This window comes from Heterodontus francisci, chromosome 44, assembly GCF_036365525.1.
Source record: "Heterodontus francisci isolate sHetFra1 chromosome 44, sHetFra1.hap1, whole genome shotgun sequence".
Lineage (NCBI taxonomy): Eukaryota > Metazoa > Chordata > Chondrichthyes > Heterodontiformes > Heterodontidae > Heterodontus > Heterodontus francisci.
In genome coordinates, this window is record NC_090414.1 from 19,762,026 (window position 1) to 19,778,494 (window position 16,469).

Here is a 16,469-nt window from a genome sequence, read left to right on the forward strand (position 1 = left end):
AGAGAATTGACACGATTCTGTTAGTATGGCTCCGACACTTTTGCAGGAGTTGGAAGGTTGGAGGTTCAAGTGTGCAGCGTTGACTGAGGCTCCACTGCAGCACTGAGGGTGTGCTGCATGGTCAGCGGTGTTGGTCTTTTGGATGAGATGTTAAACCAAAGCCTTTTCTGCCTGTTTGGGTAGATGTTAAGCATGAAGAACCTAGTCCTGCAACCATACTTCCCTCAAACAACACTACCTGAAACCAATTAACTGGTCTTTCATTCCAGTCCTCTCTATGGGATCTTGCTGTGTGAAAGATGGTCACTCTTGGCCAACATGTCAACAGTGATTGCACTTGAAACTAGCTGCATGTGAGGTCGTTTCCAGTCTGGGATTGGTAGTGGAGGTGTCTCCATTGCTGTGCTCACTGCTCTCCCTACAAAGCTGTGCAGACCCCTCAGCACTGAGACCAGACATTGATACCATATCAGTGGGTGAGAATGTCAGGCTGCCAGCATTCTAGATAGTCCTGGCCTGTGTGGATTTTAGCTGTTCTGAGCTGCTTCAACCACTGCAATTGTCCTCGTGTCTCCCAAGCCATGGTAATGGTGGGAAAATGGTGCCGCCTCCCATAGCGGATAAGCATTCCTCAAGCACCAGATTCGCTTGTGTTCATTCTTCCTGAGCAGTTGGCCCTAGGACAGGGAAATCTGCCTCATCGTTTGTCTTTTAAGCCTAAACCGTACGATCAGCTGTAAATCCCTATGACCGAGAAAATAAATTAAGCACATGCCACTTCATCCCTTAATCCCCCAGATCCATGTGGGTTAGTAGTCTTTAAGGTTTTGATAGTGACTGCATCATTGTAAAGTCCGGGAGCATGCTGCAAAATCACACCCAGTCACTGAATGTCCACGGCCAGTACCAGGCCATTCAGGAGGAGACCATTCGGCCCATCGTGTCCATGCCAGTCGAGAAAGTACTATCCAGCCTAATCCCATCATCCAAGCTCTAGGCCCGTAGCCCTGTCAATTACGGCATTTCAAACATTTTTTTAATGTAGTTATGGTTTTTGCTTCTATCACCCTCTTAGTGAGTTCTGAATCCCCGCCATCCTCTAGATGAAAAAAAAATTCTCCTCAACTTCCCTCTAATCCTTCCACCAATTACTTTCAATCTATGTCCCCTGATTGTTGACCACTGCTATTGGAAATAGGTCCTTACTATCCACTCTACCTAGATAAGATTCCTCATCATTTTCTACACTCAGTTAAATCTCCCCTCAGCCTCCCTGTTCCAAAGAAAGCAGCCCCAGCCTATCCAATCTTTCCTCATGGCTAAAATTCCCCTGTTCTGGCAACATCCTCGTAAGTCTCCTCTGTAACCTCTCTAGTGTGATCACATCCTGTAATGCAGCGACCAGAACCCTCTGCACTACTCTAGCTGTGGCCTAGCTAGTGTTTTATACAGTTCTAGCAGAACCTCCCTGCTGTTGTACTCTGGGCCTCAGCCAATAAAGGTAAGTATCCTGTATGCCGCCTTGAACACCTTATCTATCTGTCCCACCTTCAGGGATCTGTGGACATGCACACCGAGGTCCCTCTATTCCGCTGCACTTTTTAGAAACTTACCATTTGTGTATTCCCTTGCCTTGTTTGTCCTCCCCTTTATACAGGGAAGCTCCTGTCCTGTCCTGCCCTGCCCTGCAAGCTCTCCGCAGTAACTACTTAAGTAGATGAAGTCAGGATTTCCTCAGAATCAGACCGTTGGGACTGCTGTACCTCCTGGAGGCCTTGTGCTAGCCTGTGTGCTGTTGCTTGTTCTCCTAGGCACCTCTCACTGCAGCATGTATTTGGTTTGATTTGGAGCTGGGGCTGCTCTGTTTAGGAGCGCTCTAGATGTGGTTGTAACATTTGGCCCAGGCAGTGTTGGGGCTTCCTGAACGCAGATTCAGAAGTTGGATCAAACTGTCTAACACGACTCCTCCACGTTGCCTAGCTGAATACTGGCACTTTACCTGGCTCCACACTCCCTAATGAGGGCTAAACTTCTGTTGTCCAGGCATCCTGCTCCTGGTCACTATACCCTGGTAGCTTTGTGCCAGAAGAAGCTTGGCTGTGATGTTCCCATCCTCCAGTGCTTGGTTCAAACTTGTGAACTGTAAATTTAGGCATGTTTCTTTACTGCTCAATGATCAACACTCAGAATGGACTCTGGATAAGAGTAGTGGGGCCGTAAATCCTAGAATCATTAAAGATTGGCTAAATGGCCTCACTGTGTGTGACTGTCTTGTGAGCCTGCTTGTGTTGAGGCTGCGGCAGTGAAGGGGTTACCCACAGATCGTTCCAACTGTAAGAAAACAGACTTGGCCACACAGCAAAATCTCCTCACAAAGGAAACAACTTCTGGGACATTATCACACGGTTCAGGGTTTTTTTTTTTGCTTTCGGCATTGCACGCCCTTAACCCCTTCACTGCTAATAGATACAGTTGACTTCTGCTAACACCGGCCCCTCCGCCATCTTTACACAGGCCTGAAGGCAGTTAAATGGTGTTGGTAACATGTCTGGGAGTGGGTGGGATTCGACCTGCTCACCAGCACTGCTGTAGTGGGCATGTCGCCACAGGTTGTATTGCAGTACGGGGGAATGTTGGAGTTTGTTTTCCCTGCCTACCCTCCCACTATCCTGAAGGAGATGGTCCTGACTGGCTCCTCAGATAGCTCAACAAAGTGGCCATTCATCATGCATGAGTTAAAATGTGCCATTTGACTGTGGGTGGCATCACAGCTCAGCCAGCCCTCATCCCCTTTCCAGCAAGAAGTAGTTTAATGGATAATTAATCTGTCCCTCAGATGGTTTTCTTTTTTTTTAACCACATCCCTGCCCAGGGGATGCTGAGGCTAATCTGAAAGCTCCCACGCCCCCCTCCCGCCCTTGCTGGGGCTGGGACCTCTGACTGGCAGTGGAATTGAGAATCTGCCAGTATGCACGACTCGGTGATAGCTGGGCACTGTGGATTGAGTTTGTGAACCAGAGCGGGCATGCTTTCCATCCGGGCGTCTGAGGCTGCATGGATTGTGTACTTTGTGTTGCCACACTTTGTTTATGTTGTTTGGGATGTGAGCTGGTGGGGGTATAGTTTGTGAGGAAGCTGGCGAGACTCGTCAACTGTCTACAGATGGGAGAGTGACACTGCTTTGATTAATAGACTTATCGCGGGGGACAGAAAAGAGCTTTAGTTTAATTTGTAATTGCTTCTCGCTACAATGAGCAAGGGGCGAAAGATGTTCCCTCCCCCCCCCGTTCTTACTGATGAGCCCCCAGACAGTGGCTATTTGACCACGGAGGACTGCACGGCCGAGTCCGTTCTGCCCTCGATACTTTCCAGCAAGAATCCCTGGGTAACAATCAGAGAAACTCGTGGTTCTAAGTTTTCGGGGGAGGTATGCAGAACCCGAGCTGAGATCCGTGATCTCCACGCAGATTGGGGACTGAATGTGGGACTTTCCGATCCCTGCAGCTCAGAACCACATCATAAGCTCTGCAGGAGAGTTTGAAGTGTTGCAGGCACAAGCGCACATCGATAGTTTCTACTTTAGGGCTGCTGCTTATTCCATTCGGCAAACTGTTAGAGCCCAATACAGGTGAGTGCCAGCATGTTGCTTAAAGTGTCAGCTCGACTCACTTGAGAGGGCTCTCAACTCCCATTTCCGAGTCTTGAGCTCATAATCTGCTGAGGGCGTGCTGCACTGTCGGAGGTGCCAGGTCTTTCAGTTTGAGATGTTAAACCGAGGCCGCCCTCGGGTGGGTGTTGGAAACCCCATGGACCGTTTCTCCCTCAACCAAAAGCTGAGTAATGGGCTACTTGTTGCATTGGCTGTTTGTGCGATGTGGCAGCTGCTGAATGATTTATAATCTGTATCAGAGAGCTGTGGGCGGTGCCCACCCTTCAAGTGACTGTTCTGGTCTCCATATTATAAAAGGCACTGAAGAAGGTGCCAAATGAGATTGAGGGAATGATACCAGAACTGAGAGGATACGCCTTCGCGAGGCAAGGCTGAGCAGGCGAGGGATTTTTGCTCTAGAAATGAGAAGGCTGAGGGCTGATCTGCTGGAGGTAGACGTAGAGAAGATATTTCCACTTGCAGGCAAGAGCAGAATTAGGTGCCATAAATATGATTGTCACCAATAAACCCAATGGGGGAATTCAGGAGAAATTTCTTGACCCAGAGAGTGGGAAACTCGCTGCCACAGGGAGTGGTTGAGGTGAATAGTATCGATACATTTAAGGGGAAGCTGGATAAATGCATGAGGGAGAAAGGAATAGAAGGATATGTTGGTAGGATGAGAGTAATTGGAGCCCGCGGGAGCAGGAGACTTGTGCAGGGTCAGAATTCTATCTCCAGCTTGCTAGGATGTACAGCATGCTGCCACCAGGGGGCCCTGCCGATATGTTCCTGCATCGGCCAACACCCCATCCCACATACCAGCTCCGTGCACTGAGCTTTCTAACTCCGTAACCCTTTCAGTGCTGTAGGCTTTCAGTTTGGGTAAGGCACAGAGAGGGCGGGTGCTCCCCACATTTACTGTTTGTCAGCGGCTGTGGGGGGAGGGGCCTGAAAGCTAGTTAAATAAATTGAGCAAGGCGGCTGCTTTCAGGGATATTGCTCCATCGTGGCTTCGTTCCTTATCCCGGGAGCCACCCAATTGCTAGGATTGTCGGATTTTTTAGTTTCGAAGTTGCAGCCTTTAGATGAACTTTCAGGAACTTCTGCCATGCGTGGCAGACATTCCTGCTTCCAGCCCACTACGTGTGGTAAAACCAGCCTTGGGGTCATTGGTTACATGCAAAGCAGCATCCCACTGCATCCAGCTAACTGGGTGACTTTATCTGTACTGCACTGTCACATTGCCTGCAGAGCCTTGCTGGAGTATTTACTGTAACCCGCCAATGATTTATCCAACTGCAGAGTATTGAGGATACAAGTAACATCCCAGTATTAGCTGTACGTCAGGAAATGGAAGGGAGGGAGGAACTCAAGAAAATTACAATCACCAGGGAAGTGGTACTGAACAAATTGTTGGAGCTGCGGGCTGACAAGCCCCTGAGTCCTGATGGATCTCATCCTAGGGTGTTAAAAGAAATGGCAGTGAGATAGTTGATGCGTTGGTTTCAATTTTCCAAAATTCCCTAGATTTGGGGAAGGTGCTGTTAGATTGGAAAATAGTGAATGCAACTCCTTTATTCAAAAAGGGAGGGAGACAGAAAGCAGGAAACTACAGGCCAGTTAGCTTAACATCTGTCTTGGGGAAAATGTTTGAAGCTATTATTGAAGACATTCTAGCAGGGCATTTAGAAAAATTCAAGGTAATCGGGCAGAGTCGACATGTTTTTGTGAAAGGGAAATCATGTTTAACCAATTTATTGAGTTCTTTGAGGGAGTTGCTTGTGCTGTGGATAAAGGGGAACCAGTGGATGTACTGTACTTAGATTTCCAGAAGACATTTGATAAGCTGCCACATCAAAGGTTATTGCAGAAAATAAAAGCTCGTGGTGTAGGGGGTAGCATATTGTCATGGATAGAATAAAAGCAAAATACTGCGGATGCTGGAAATCTGAAACAAAAACAAGAAATGCTGGATTCACTCAGCAGGTCTGGCAGCATCTGTGGAAAGAGAAGCAGAGTTAACGTTTCGGGTCAGTGACCCTTCCACAGATGCTGCCAGACCTGCTGAGTGAATCCAGCATTTCTTGTTTTTGTCATGGATAGAAGATTGGCCAGCTAACAGGAAACCGAGAGGAGGCGTAAATTAGTCATTTTCTGGTTGGCGAGATGTAACGAGTGGTGTACCACAGGGATCAGTGCTGGGGCCTCAACTTTTTACAATTTATATAAATGACTTGGATGAAAGGACTGAAGGTATGGTTGCTAAATTTGCTGATGACAAAGTAACTTGTGAGGAGGACATTAGGAGGCTACAAAGGGATATAGATAGGTTAAGTGAGTGGGCAAAGATCTGGCAAATGGAGTATAATGTGGGAAATTGTCCACTTTGGTAGGACGAATAAAAAAAAGCTTCTTACCTAAATGGTGAGAGATTGCAGAGCTCTGAGATGCAGAGGGATCTGGGTGTCCGAGTGCATGAATCGCAAAAGGTTAGTATGCAGGTACAGCACTTAATTAGGAAAGCTAATAGAATGTATTGGTTTATTGCGAGGGGAATTGAATACAAAAGTAGGGAGGTTATGCTTCAGTTATACAGGGCATTGGTGAGACCACATCTGGGGTACTTTGTACAGTATTGGTCTCCTTATTTAAGGAAGGATGTAAATGCTTTGGAAGCAGTTCAGAGAAGGTTTACTAGACTAATACCTGGAATGGGCAGGCTGTCTTATGAGGAAAGGTTAGACAGGATAGGCTTGTATCCACTGGAATTTAGAAGAGTAAGAGGCAACTTGATTGAAACATATAAGATCCTGAGGGGTCTTGACAGGATGGATGTGGAAAGGATGTTTCCCATTGGAGAATCTAGAACTAGGGGTCACTGTTTAAAAATAAGGGGTCCCCCATTTAAGACAGAGATAAGGAGAAGTTTTTTCTGAGGGTCGTGAGTCTTCGGAACTCTTCCTCAAAAGGCAGTGGAAGCAGAGTCTTTGAATATTTATAAAGCAGAGGTAGATAGATTCTTGATGTACAAGGGGGTGAAAGGTTATTGGGGGTAAATGGAAATGTTGGAGTAATCAGTTCAGCCATGAACTTATTGAATGGCAGAGCAGGCTCGAGGGGCCGAGTGGCCTACTCCTACACCTAATTTGTGTGTTTGTATGTTAACGCCCTTAATTGCACCTAGCCTTATCCGAGGAGATGTCTGCTTAGATAGGATCCCAGACTGAGACCCCCACTCACCTGTTGAAGACACAGTTTATCAGTGCTCTGTCTGCTGAACCGCAGAAGCCAGGAGAAGGGCACAGACTCACTCCTGGGGCCTGTACTGAGGAGGTGCTGCTATCGGCCTGAGTTTTTAAGTTAGTTTCTGTGGCGAGAGGGAGAGTTTCAGCCTGTGGTCCACTGATGCTTTTAAATGTTGTAGATTACAGTTTAGTTTTTTTGTTCTGAATATTGATTAGCCTACACAGGCAGCTTGAAGGATGGCTGCTCTTGCTCTCGGTGGCGGCAGCTGCTGCTGCTTTGGACCCAGGCTTCCTGTTGGCTCAGCTCGGAGTGTGACTCCTCCAGCAGCTGCTGCAGAACTGGCTCCATCCAGTTTGAGGCTCCAGGCTCGCCCATAAACCTCAGCATTCCCAGAGTTTCGCAATGGCTGGAATCACAGGGCCACAAACATTGCTGCTGTTTATTTATCAGTTCACTTCCCCCTCTCTCTCACTCCTCACTTTTCAATCACTGCCCCCGCCTCCACCACCCCCATGATTTATGCACACCATGCCAATGGGACAGTTCCAGATTGCGTCTGGAACTAGTTAAATCTCGGAAGGAAAAACCACATTCCTGCATTCAAAGGGACAGTTTCCTCCAAACACACGGCTGTTGATTTTGAGCTATGTGCTGATTCTGTGTCTGGTGAAAGGACAGTCCCCTTTAACTACTTCTGTGGTGGGGGGGGGATCATTTACAGCTAGACACCTTTTAGTTCCTTTTTCTTCCCCTCTCCTGAAACGTCTAATCACTGGGCGATGTCTCCTCCATCACCTGAAAACTATATCTCTTGTGTATACCTGTTTCCCCGCAGTGCCCTAGCAGGTGTGTGTGTAGCTGTTCCCTGGCAGGGGTGTATGTAACTGTCCTGCTAAGTAATGTCTAGTCTAATTTTAAATAATTGTAAATGACTTTTATTAAACGATACAGAAGCAATTGCTAGTTACATTTGGGTATACTAGTCAATTTCTTAGTAAATTTTAAAAAATAAATATTTTCAAAAGTTGCCTGTTGGTGTCCTTGTACTCAAAAGAAGCAGCCTAATTTTTAGAAGCTCCTCAAAGGCCATGATTCGTGGGGGCTCGGCCAGTTTTTGTGGCATGATGTTCGTTTTTAAACCGGCTTGAAATCCCACAACCATTTGCGCTGTTTTGGCCTGTTTCAGGTGAATTACCCCGAGGAAACCATCGGAAACTCTTGCCCCTTGTGACTAGACAGCATCTCTCTCGGGCTCGGGATGTTCCGAACCACTTTGTAGCCAATGAAATTATTCTCTAAGTAGTTGCTTACACTGACCTGAGGCAAACGGGACAGCAGGCAGGATCCCATGAGTAATGAACTAGACAATGGCCAGCCTTTGGCAATGAGGGAGGGAAGTTGGCCCAGGACACACGGTGTAAGCTGCTTGGGTCCGCACTTGAGAGCAAGCCACGTTATCTGAAGGTCCGAAAACCCCCAGCAGAAAATGCTGGGCTTTCTTTTAGTGCGCATGTATTTTTAATCAGTTGTGATTTTGTTTTGTCTGGATGTATTTATTGTACATCATATACTTTGTCTTTCCTTTTTCATCCAGCCCATTTATTCTGGATGAGTTTAAACGCAAATACTCAAATGAGGACACTTTATCTGTCGCATTGCCATATTTCTGGGAACATCTCGACAAGGCTGGCTGGTCCATCTGGTACGGGGAGTACAAGTATCCGTCTGAGCTCACCCTCACCTTCATGAGCTGTAACTTGATCTCGGGTAAGCCTTGCAACAGCACAGCAGAGTTCTCGTGCACCTCTAAATGCACAGCAGGAGCTGAGCTTTCAGATTCCGAAAGGCTTTGTGGCCTAATGAATTAATTTCTAAGGATGGTCGTGAGACAAACAGAACTTTTAAGTAAAATGTGTTACATTAAGGTACCAGCTGTGACTCAGTGGGTAGAGCATTTGTTTCTAAGTCAGAAGCTGATGGGTTCAACTCCCAGTCCAGGAGCTGAGCCCATAATGCAGACTGACACTCCAGTGTTGGAGGTGCCGTATTTAAGATGAGACATTACGCTGAGGCCCCACCTCAGGTGGATGTGAAAGATACCGTGACCACTATACAGAGAAGAGCAGGGGAGTTCTCCCCCCCCCCCCCCCCCCCCCGAGTGTCCTAGTCAACATTTACCCCTCGACCAATTACTAAAACAGATTATCTGGTCATTTGTCTCGCTGCTGTTTGTGGGATCTTGCTGTGTTCAAATTGGCTGCCTTGTTTCCCATACTACAACAATGACTACCACTTCAAGTGTACTTTGGCTGTGAAGTGCTTTGGAATGTCCTGAGGTGGGGAAAGGTGCTATATAGATGCAAGTCTTTCTACATGTGGGATCGATGTCATTGTTTGAAGTGCCCCTGAGGCCAGGCGTGCGGATGGTGTGATTGCAGTCTGTAAACTCCTTTGCAAGTGAGACACTCTCCGTGGTATGTGTTGATGCTCACACACACAAAGAATGGTTAGAATCCCAGGAGCAATAAGTACTTGTGCAGCCCGATGGCAGTAAGAGTCCAAACCTTCAGGAAAGGCGGGGAGCAGATAGTGTGCGGCTGTGATCAGATGTCCAGACTGTGCAGTCTCTGGCTCTCTGTTTGTGTGTTGTCGCCCTGGCTTTGCTAGATTTCCTCTTCAGCTTCCCCTTGCTTTAACTTTTACCTTGCTCCCGTTGCCAGGTATGTTCCAGCGCCTGGACAAGCTTCGTAAGAACGCCTTTGCCAGTGTGATCCTGTTCGGGGGGAACAATGACAGCAGCATCTCCGGGATCTGGGTGTTCCGTGGCCAAGAACTGGCCTTCCCGGTACGACCTTTCTGCAGCAGTTCTATTCCAGCCGTTAGCGATGTGGCTCGTTGGTGCTCCGTGCAGGTCCACCGCACCCATTGCCCCCTCACTGGGTGCAGGGAAGACAAGAGCGCGGGTGTCCTCATTTAAAAGCTTTTTTGCATTGCTGTTGGTCGGGCCAAGGGACGTAGACTGGCCGAGCCAGGGCGGGGGTGTCTTTTAGTTTTCGGCGTTGATTTGATTCTGGAAGCTTGACTGCAATTGGCAATTGTGTACATGACCTCCCCACTGCAGAGTGGGCTGTGATCTGCATCAAGTGTGTAATTTGATCAGAGTTGAGAAACTCAGTAACTAGGTTCAGCCACAATTGAACTTAACCATAATCTAGGAGGTGCAGCTTGTTCTCAGTGAGACTGGTGGGGAGATGGTGCGTGCCGGGGTTCCTACTGTCGATCCCTGTCCAGTTGCTCTTCCTGAACAGTGATGGGTAATGGAATAAAAGGTAACGCTTTGAGTTGTGGCAGTATTGGCTCTGTTGCTTAACGTTTTTGTTCTTCCGTGCAGATGTCTCCTGATTGGCAAGTGGACTATGAGTCGTACAGCTGGCGGAAGCTGAATCCCGACAGCGAGGAGTGCAGGACGATGGTGAAGGAATACTTTACCTGGGAAGGGGAGTTCAAACACGTGGGCAAGGCCTTTAACCAGGGCAAGATCTTCAAGTGAGCGATAGACTCTGCCAGTTCAGTACCGCCAGTCTCTTCACCAGACTCCTGCCCCACCCAGTGCATGTGGCAATGACATCGGCCGCTATTTTAAAATCACAGATGCAGAATAAAAAGAAACTTACTTCATTGCTGCCTTTGTGAGTTTTGTTTCTTTGGTGACGGTGTTGCCAGTTGTGCGGGATCAGGTCCCGGGACTTGAGCCCATAATCTGGGCCGAAACTGTGTGGCACTGCTGAGGGAAGCTGCATTATTGGAGGTGCCATGTGATGTTAAACTGAGGTCCTCTGTTCGGGTAGGTGTTAAAAGATCCTGAATGTTTTTCCAGTGTCCCAGATCAATACTCTTCCCTGACCAACACACAAACTTTGGTCACTCATCTCCCAACTGGTCCAGAGTGGCTGCTGCCATCGCCGACATACGTTCAAAGCAACCTTCTGAGACCCCTTGATGCTTAGACCCCTCTCTCATGTCATCATGCCTCCTCTCAGGCACTGTACCCTCTCAAATCCCTTCCTGACCCTACAGCACTCCCTGACCTTCCTTCTCTCCTGCCACCATCCCAGGCTCAACTCCCTCTTAGAGAACCCTTCAGCTTCCCTTTGTGCCTCTCTTGGCATCTTCCAAAGGGCTCATTGAGGCACTTGTTGCTGACTCCCCACAAGCAGCAACCCCAACTGTCCCATCCTAGTTTCCCGCAATGCTGACCCTGTGGACTTTGCCAGTGGATCAGTTCTCACCACCCCTCTACTCATCTTCCAGAATGTCTGTTCACTTGGGAACAAGGTCCTTGCCATCCATAAGCTGGATGATTACATCAACATTATGATCTTGATGGAAACCCGGCTGAGGGGTGATGACACTACCCCCCCACTACCACCACTACCAAATGAAGCCTCACCTGGCTGTACCTTCCACCAACCCCTGCCCAGACTGTCGTGGTGGTAGTGTGGCTCATCACTAAATCACACCTTGTCCCCTTACTCCCCTGGCACTTGCTGCTCCTATGAGTATCTCTCCTTGTTCCATCCCTCATGTGCCTCATTTAAAATCAGGCTCCACCCCTGACTTGGCTCATTTGCTGAAATCCTCACCCATTCCTTTGTTACTTCTAGACCTGACTATTCCAGCACGCTCCAGCTGGCCCCTCACATTGTACCCTCCGTAAAACTGAGGTTATTCAAAACTCTGGTGCCTGTATCCTAACTCACGCCAAGTTCATTTTACCATCATCCCACCCTCACCGTGTTCGCTGATCCACAATGGCTCCCAGTTAATGCCTTGAATTTTAAAATTCTCATCCTTGTTTTCAAATCCCTCTATAGCCTCGTCCCAACTCTATCTCTATAACCTCCTCCTACCCTACAACCCTCCAAGGTAGAGTCATTATAGCACAGAGGAGGAGGCCATCTGGCCCATCAAGTCCATGCCAGCTCTCTGTCGAACAACCCGTCAGTCCCTTTCCCCCATTCTAACCACATAGTCCTGCAAGTTTTATTTTCCTCGAAGGCCCATCCAACATCCTTTTGAAATCATCGTCTCTGCTTCCACCACCCTCGTTGGCAGCGAGTTCCTGGTCGTTACTACTTGCTGTGTATAAAAAAAAATTCTTCCTCACATCCCCCTGCATCTCTTGTCAAAAACCTTTAATCTGTGTTCTCTAATCCTTGTATCGTCAGGTAATGGAACAGTTTATCTTTGTCTACCTTATCCAAACCTGCCATAATCTTGTACATCTCTGTCACATCTCCCCTCAGTCTCCTTTTCCACAAAGAAAACAAACTCAGCTGCTTCAACCTAACCTTGTAGCTAAATTACCTCATCCCTGGAACCATTCTGGTAAATCTGCACCCTCTCAAGGGCCCTCCCTTCCTAAAGTGTGGTGACCAGAACTGGACACAATACTCCAGTTGTGGCCTAACCAGCTCTCTGCGCTTCTGCAATTCTGTTCTCTTGTGCATCCCCGATTTTAATTGCTCCACCATTGGCAGCTGCCTGGGACCTGAGCTCTGGAATTCCCTCCATCAACCGCTCTCCTCCTTTAAGAAGCTGTTTAAAAACCCACCTCTGACCAGGCTTTTGGTCGCCTGCCCTAATATCTCCTTTTGTGGCTCGGTGTCGAATTTCTGTCTGATAATGCCCCCTCTGAAGCGCCTTGGGATGTGTTACTACCTAAAAAGTGCTTTATAAATGCAAGCTGGTGTTGGATGTTATGTGATTTAACTATTGCTCGGTTATTCTGTGACAATGGAATCGCTCATCTGTCATTTATCTCCTTGTTTTGCTGCTTCTTTGTATTGGCACTGAGTTCAATTCTGATTCCAGGCAGTGCCCGGTGATGCCCGTTTTCTGATTCCCAGTGGTGTGCATTTTGATAAGTTAAAAAGGACTTGCATTTGTACAGTGCTTTTCACGACCTCAAGACATCCCAAAGCACTTTGCAGCCAATGAAGTACTTTTGAAGTGTCACTGTTGTGCACAGCAAGCTCCCACAAACCGAGAATGACCAGATAACCTCTTTAGTGATGTTGACTGAGGGATAAATATTAGCCTCAGGACACCAGGAAGAACTCCCCTTTCATGGGATCTCATCTCAGACACGGCACCTCTGACAGTACAGCACTCCCTCGGGACTAGCACTGGGAGTGTCAGCCCGGATTTGGTGCTCAAGTGGGACTTGAACCCACAACCTTTTAAGTGAGGTGAGTGGCTAACCCCCTGAGCCACAGGTGACAATCCCCCTGCAGTCAATCTTGGCTGCATATGTGGTGTGCAAGGTTTGAAGTGAATGAGCTTAATGTAACTGCATGGACAGCAGATTGAGAAGGTGAGTGTGTGAATGGAGGGAGCTTGACCTGATTGGAGTGTTGTTGGCTTGCAGCTGTTTTCATTTTTGTCTCCTGATCCATTTTGCAGGACAGTGGAAATCTGTGTCCAGCAGTATATGTGGAGGAGGAGTTCAGTCCAGTGAGGCGGCAAATCAGATTACGATACTTTTGAGGGAATGGAGTATGGAGGGACCTACCTTAGGATAGATGACAATGTTAAGAAGGAATAAAGGTGAACGGGGCACTGAGGAGCAATTGGATTAGGCCTGCAGTGTTTATGTACAAGACATTAATGGGAGACCAGGAACCACACAGCAGCAATTGGGAGGGAGTGCAGCAAAAATTAACCAAAATGACTACCTTGGACTCCAAGGGTTAAATTACATGGAGAGATTGCAAACTAGAGTTGTATTCTCCAGAATTTAGAAGGTCAAGGGATAATTTGATCAAAGTTTTCAATATAATAAGGGGAACAGATAGGGCCGATAGAAACTTCCCACTGGTTGGGGAGTCGAGGACTAGGGGACAGAGTCTAAAAATTAGAGCCAGACATTTCAGGAGTGAAATTAGGAAACACTTGAATGCACAAAGAGTGATAAATATTTGGAATTTTCTTCCTCAAATGCAATTGAGGCTAGATCAATTGTAAATTTTAAATCTGAGATTGATAGATTTTTATTATCCTAAGTTAAGGATATAGGGCACTAATTGAATGTGAAGTGCAGGGGTGGAGTTCGGTTGAGATTAGCCACGATCTCATCAAATGGTGTAACAGACTCGAGGGGCTGAATGGCCTCCTGCTCCTATATTCCTCGAATCAGTGCATTTTAATAGTGGGAGAGCAGGTCGGAAAGGCCTTAAAGGCAAGCATTGGGATTGTAGCTTTTATACAGAGGGTCACTGAATATAAAATTCAGGAAGTGATGTTGAATTGTTTAAGGACCCTGGTTTGACCCACAGCTGGAAGTATTACATGCCATTCTGGGCATTCCATTGTAGGAAGGAGCATGGCAGAGGATTCACTAGAATGCCAGCAATGAGGAGTTGGGATTAATTGGGGCTTTTTCAGTGGAACAAGGAAGATTAATGTAACAGAGATCATGAAAATTCTGAGGATTGTGAGAGTGTCAGTGGTGAAGGGTTATTTCGCCTGGTTGGTGAATAGGTAATGAGGGGGTTCAGACCAAGGGTCATCATTGGAAGAGTGAAGGTGGAGGTTGGAAGGTGATTTCGTACAGAGTAATTAAAACGTGGAATGCTCCACCATAAGAGGCTACTAAGGCAGAGACGAGAACATCACTCTAAAAGGCAATGGGATACAGATTTGCAAAGCGAAAAAAAAGAAAAGGGGACAGGGAAATGCTAAGAAACTGCATAGATATCGACTCTTCCAACTGAAGAGTCAGAAAAGATAAGAATGGCCTCTTTTTTTTATTCATTTATGGGATGTGGGCGTCACTGGCTATGACAGCATTTATTGCCCATCCCTAATTGCCCTTGAGAAGGTGAGGTGAGCTGCCTTCTTGAACCACTGCAGTCCGTGTGGTGCGGGTACACCCACAGTGCTGTTAGGAAGGGAGTTCCAGGATTTTGACCCAGCGACAGTGAAGGAACAGTGATATAGTTCCAAGTCAGGATGGTGTGTGACTTGGAGGGGAACTTGCAGGTCGTGGTGTTCACATGCATCTGCTGCTCCTATCCTTCGAGGTGGTGGAGGTCGCGGGTTTGGAAGGTGCTGTCTAAGGAGCCTTGGTGCGTTGTTGCAGTGCATCTTGTAGATGGCACACACTGCTGCCACTGCGTCGGTGGTGGAGGGAGTGAATGTTAGTGTATGGGGTGCCAATCAAGCGGGCTGCTTTGTTCTGGATGGTGTGTTGTTGGAGCTGCACCCATCCAGGCAAGTGGAGAGTATTCCATCACACTCCTGACTTGTGCCTTGTAGATGGTGGACAGGCTTTGGGGAGTCAGGAGGTGAGTTACTCGCCTCAGGATTCCTAGTCTCTGACTTGCTCTTGTAGCCATGGTATTTATATGGCTACTCCAGTTCAGTTTCTGGTCAATGGTAGCCCCTAGGATGTTGATAGTGGGGGATTCAGCGATGGTAATGCCATTGAATGTCAAGGGGAGATGGTCATTGCCTGGCACTTGTGTGGCGCAAATGTTACTTGCCACTTATCAGCCCAAGCCTGGATATTGTCCAGGTCTTGCTGCATTTCTACACGGACTGTTTCAGTGCTGTTCTTTCTGTCAGCTTAGCTCCATAAATAATTGGTTTTGTCAGAACTCTTGTGTCCACATTTAGTGTAAGGTGTGCCATGCACAGGATTAATAAACTGAATCTGTGGGAACGAGATTCATGTCAGTTTGCCACCATTTCCAGTTCAAAACATCTGTATACCAGATAATGGGTTGCCAACTACTTAACGTAAAGCTGCCACTTAACACCTTAGCTGTCTCATCTAACTAGATGAAAATTCAGATAAGATAGTATTAATGGTGCCTATTGGGAACTGCTGAGCAGTGACCAGGGAGTGAGACGAAGCTCAACACACTGCTTCCAGTTTAAATACAGCTTAAATGAGTTCTGATGAAAGCTCTACAACCAGAACACTCAACTATCTGAATAACTCAGTTTAAAATGCACAATCTTTCTAAAAATGAAGGCCACCAATTTTCAACAACGTATATTTGCGTAATGTCTTTAACCTGGACAAATGTCCCAAGGTGTGTCACAGAGGTGTAATGAGGAATAGAATGCAGAAGCTAGTCAGAGCCAAAGAGGGTGGTTGAATGCTTGGTCAGAGGTGTGCTGTCAGGATATATGATTAAAACTAGAGGAGAATGATAAGTTTCCGCTTTGCACTCTCAACATTTGACTAACAACGTGCAGCTGCCCTAGTTATTAACGTCCTAAAGGCTATACTGCGCACTGGGTATTAACTTAATGTGTCTCCATGGTTACAAGGTGGGCCCGACTCGAACACTCATCGGTAAATATTGATAGCTACCGTTGTGCCTTGCCACTTTGTTTGCTCCTTTGACTTTGCAAACTTAGTAACACAAAAAGTAATTGTTCTGCATCTTTGGATTGCTTAACACTTTGAGAGACTGTGTCACAGACTTGTTTAATCATATAATGTGCCACGCAGCCCCTTGAACTCATTGGCTTGTTATGTAAGCGTGCACTGCTGCAT

At 47.1% G+C, this 16,469-nt stretch overlaps 1 protein-coding gene across 1 annotated transcript in view; it reads left to right on the forward strand.

Annotated features, from left to right (window-relative positions):
• eef1g (eukaryotic translation elongation factor 1 gamma) overlaps positions 1-10,576 on the forward strand; it is a 32,745-nt gene extending 22,169 nt beyond the window's left edge. The window contains exons 8-10 of the mRNA XM_068021650.1: positions 8,493-8,665; positions 9,619-9,743; positions 10,290-10,576. Of these exons, the coding sequence (XP_067877751.1) occupies positions 8,493-8,665; positions 9,619-9,743; positions 10,290-10,448 (457 nt within the window). The 3' untranslated portion in view covers positions 10,449-10,576. The remainder of the gene's footprint in view (positions 1-8,492; positions 8,666-9,618; positions 9,744-10,289) is intronic.
• The last annotated feature ends 5,893 nt before the right edge of the window (positions 10,577-16,469 follow it).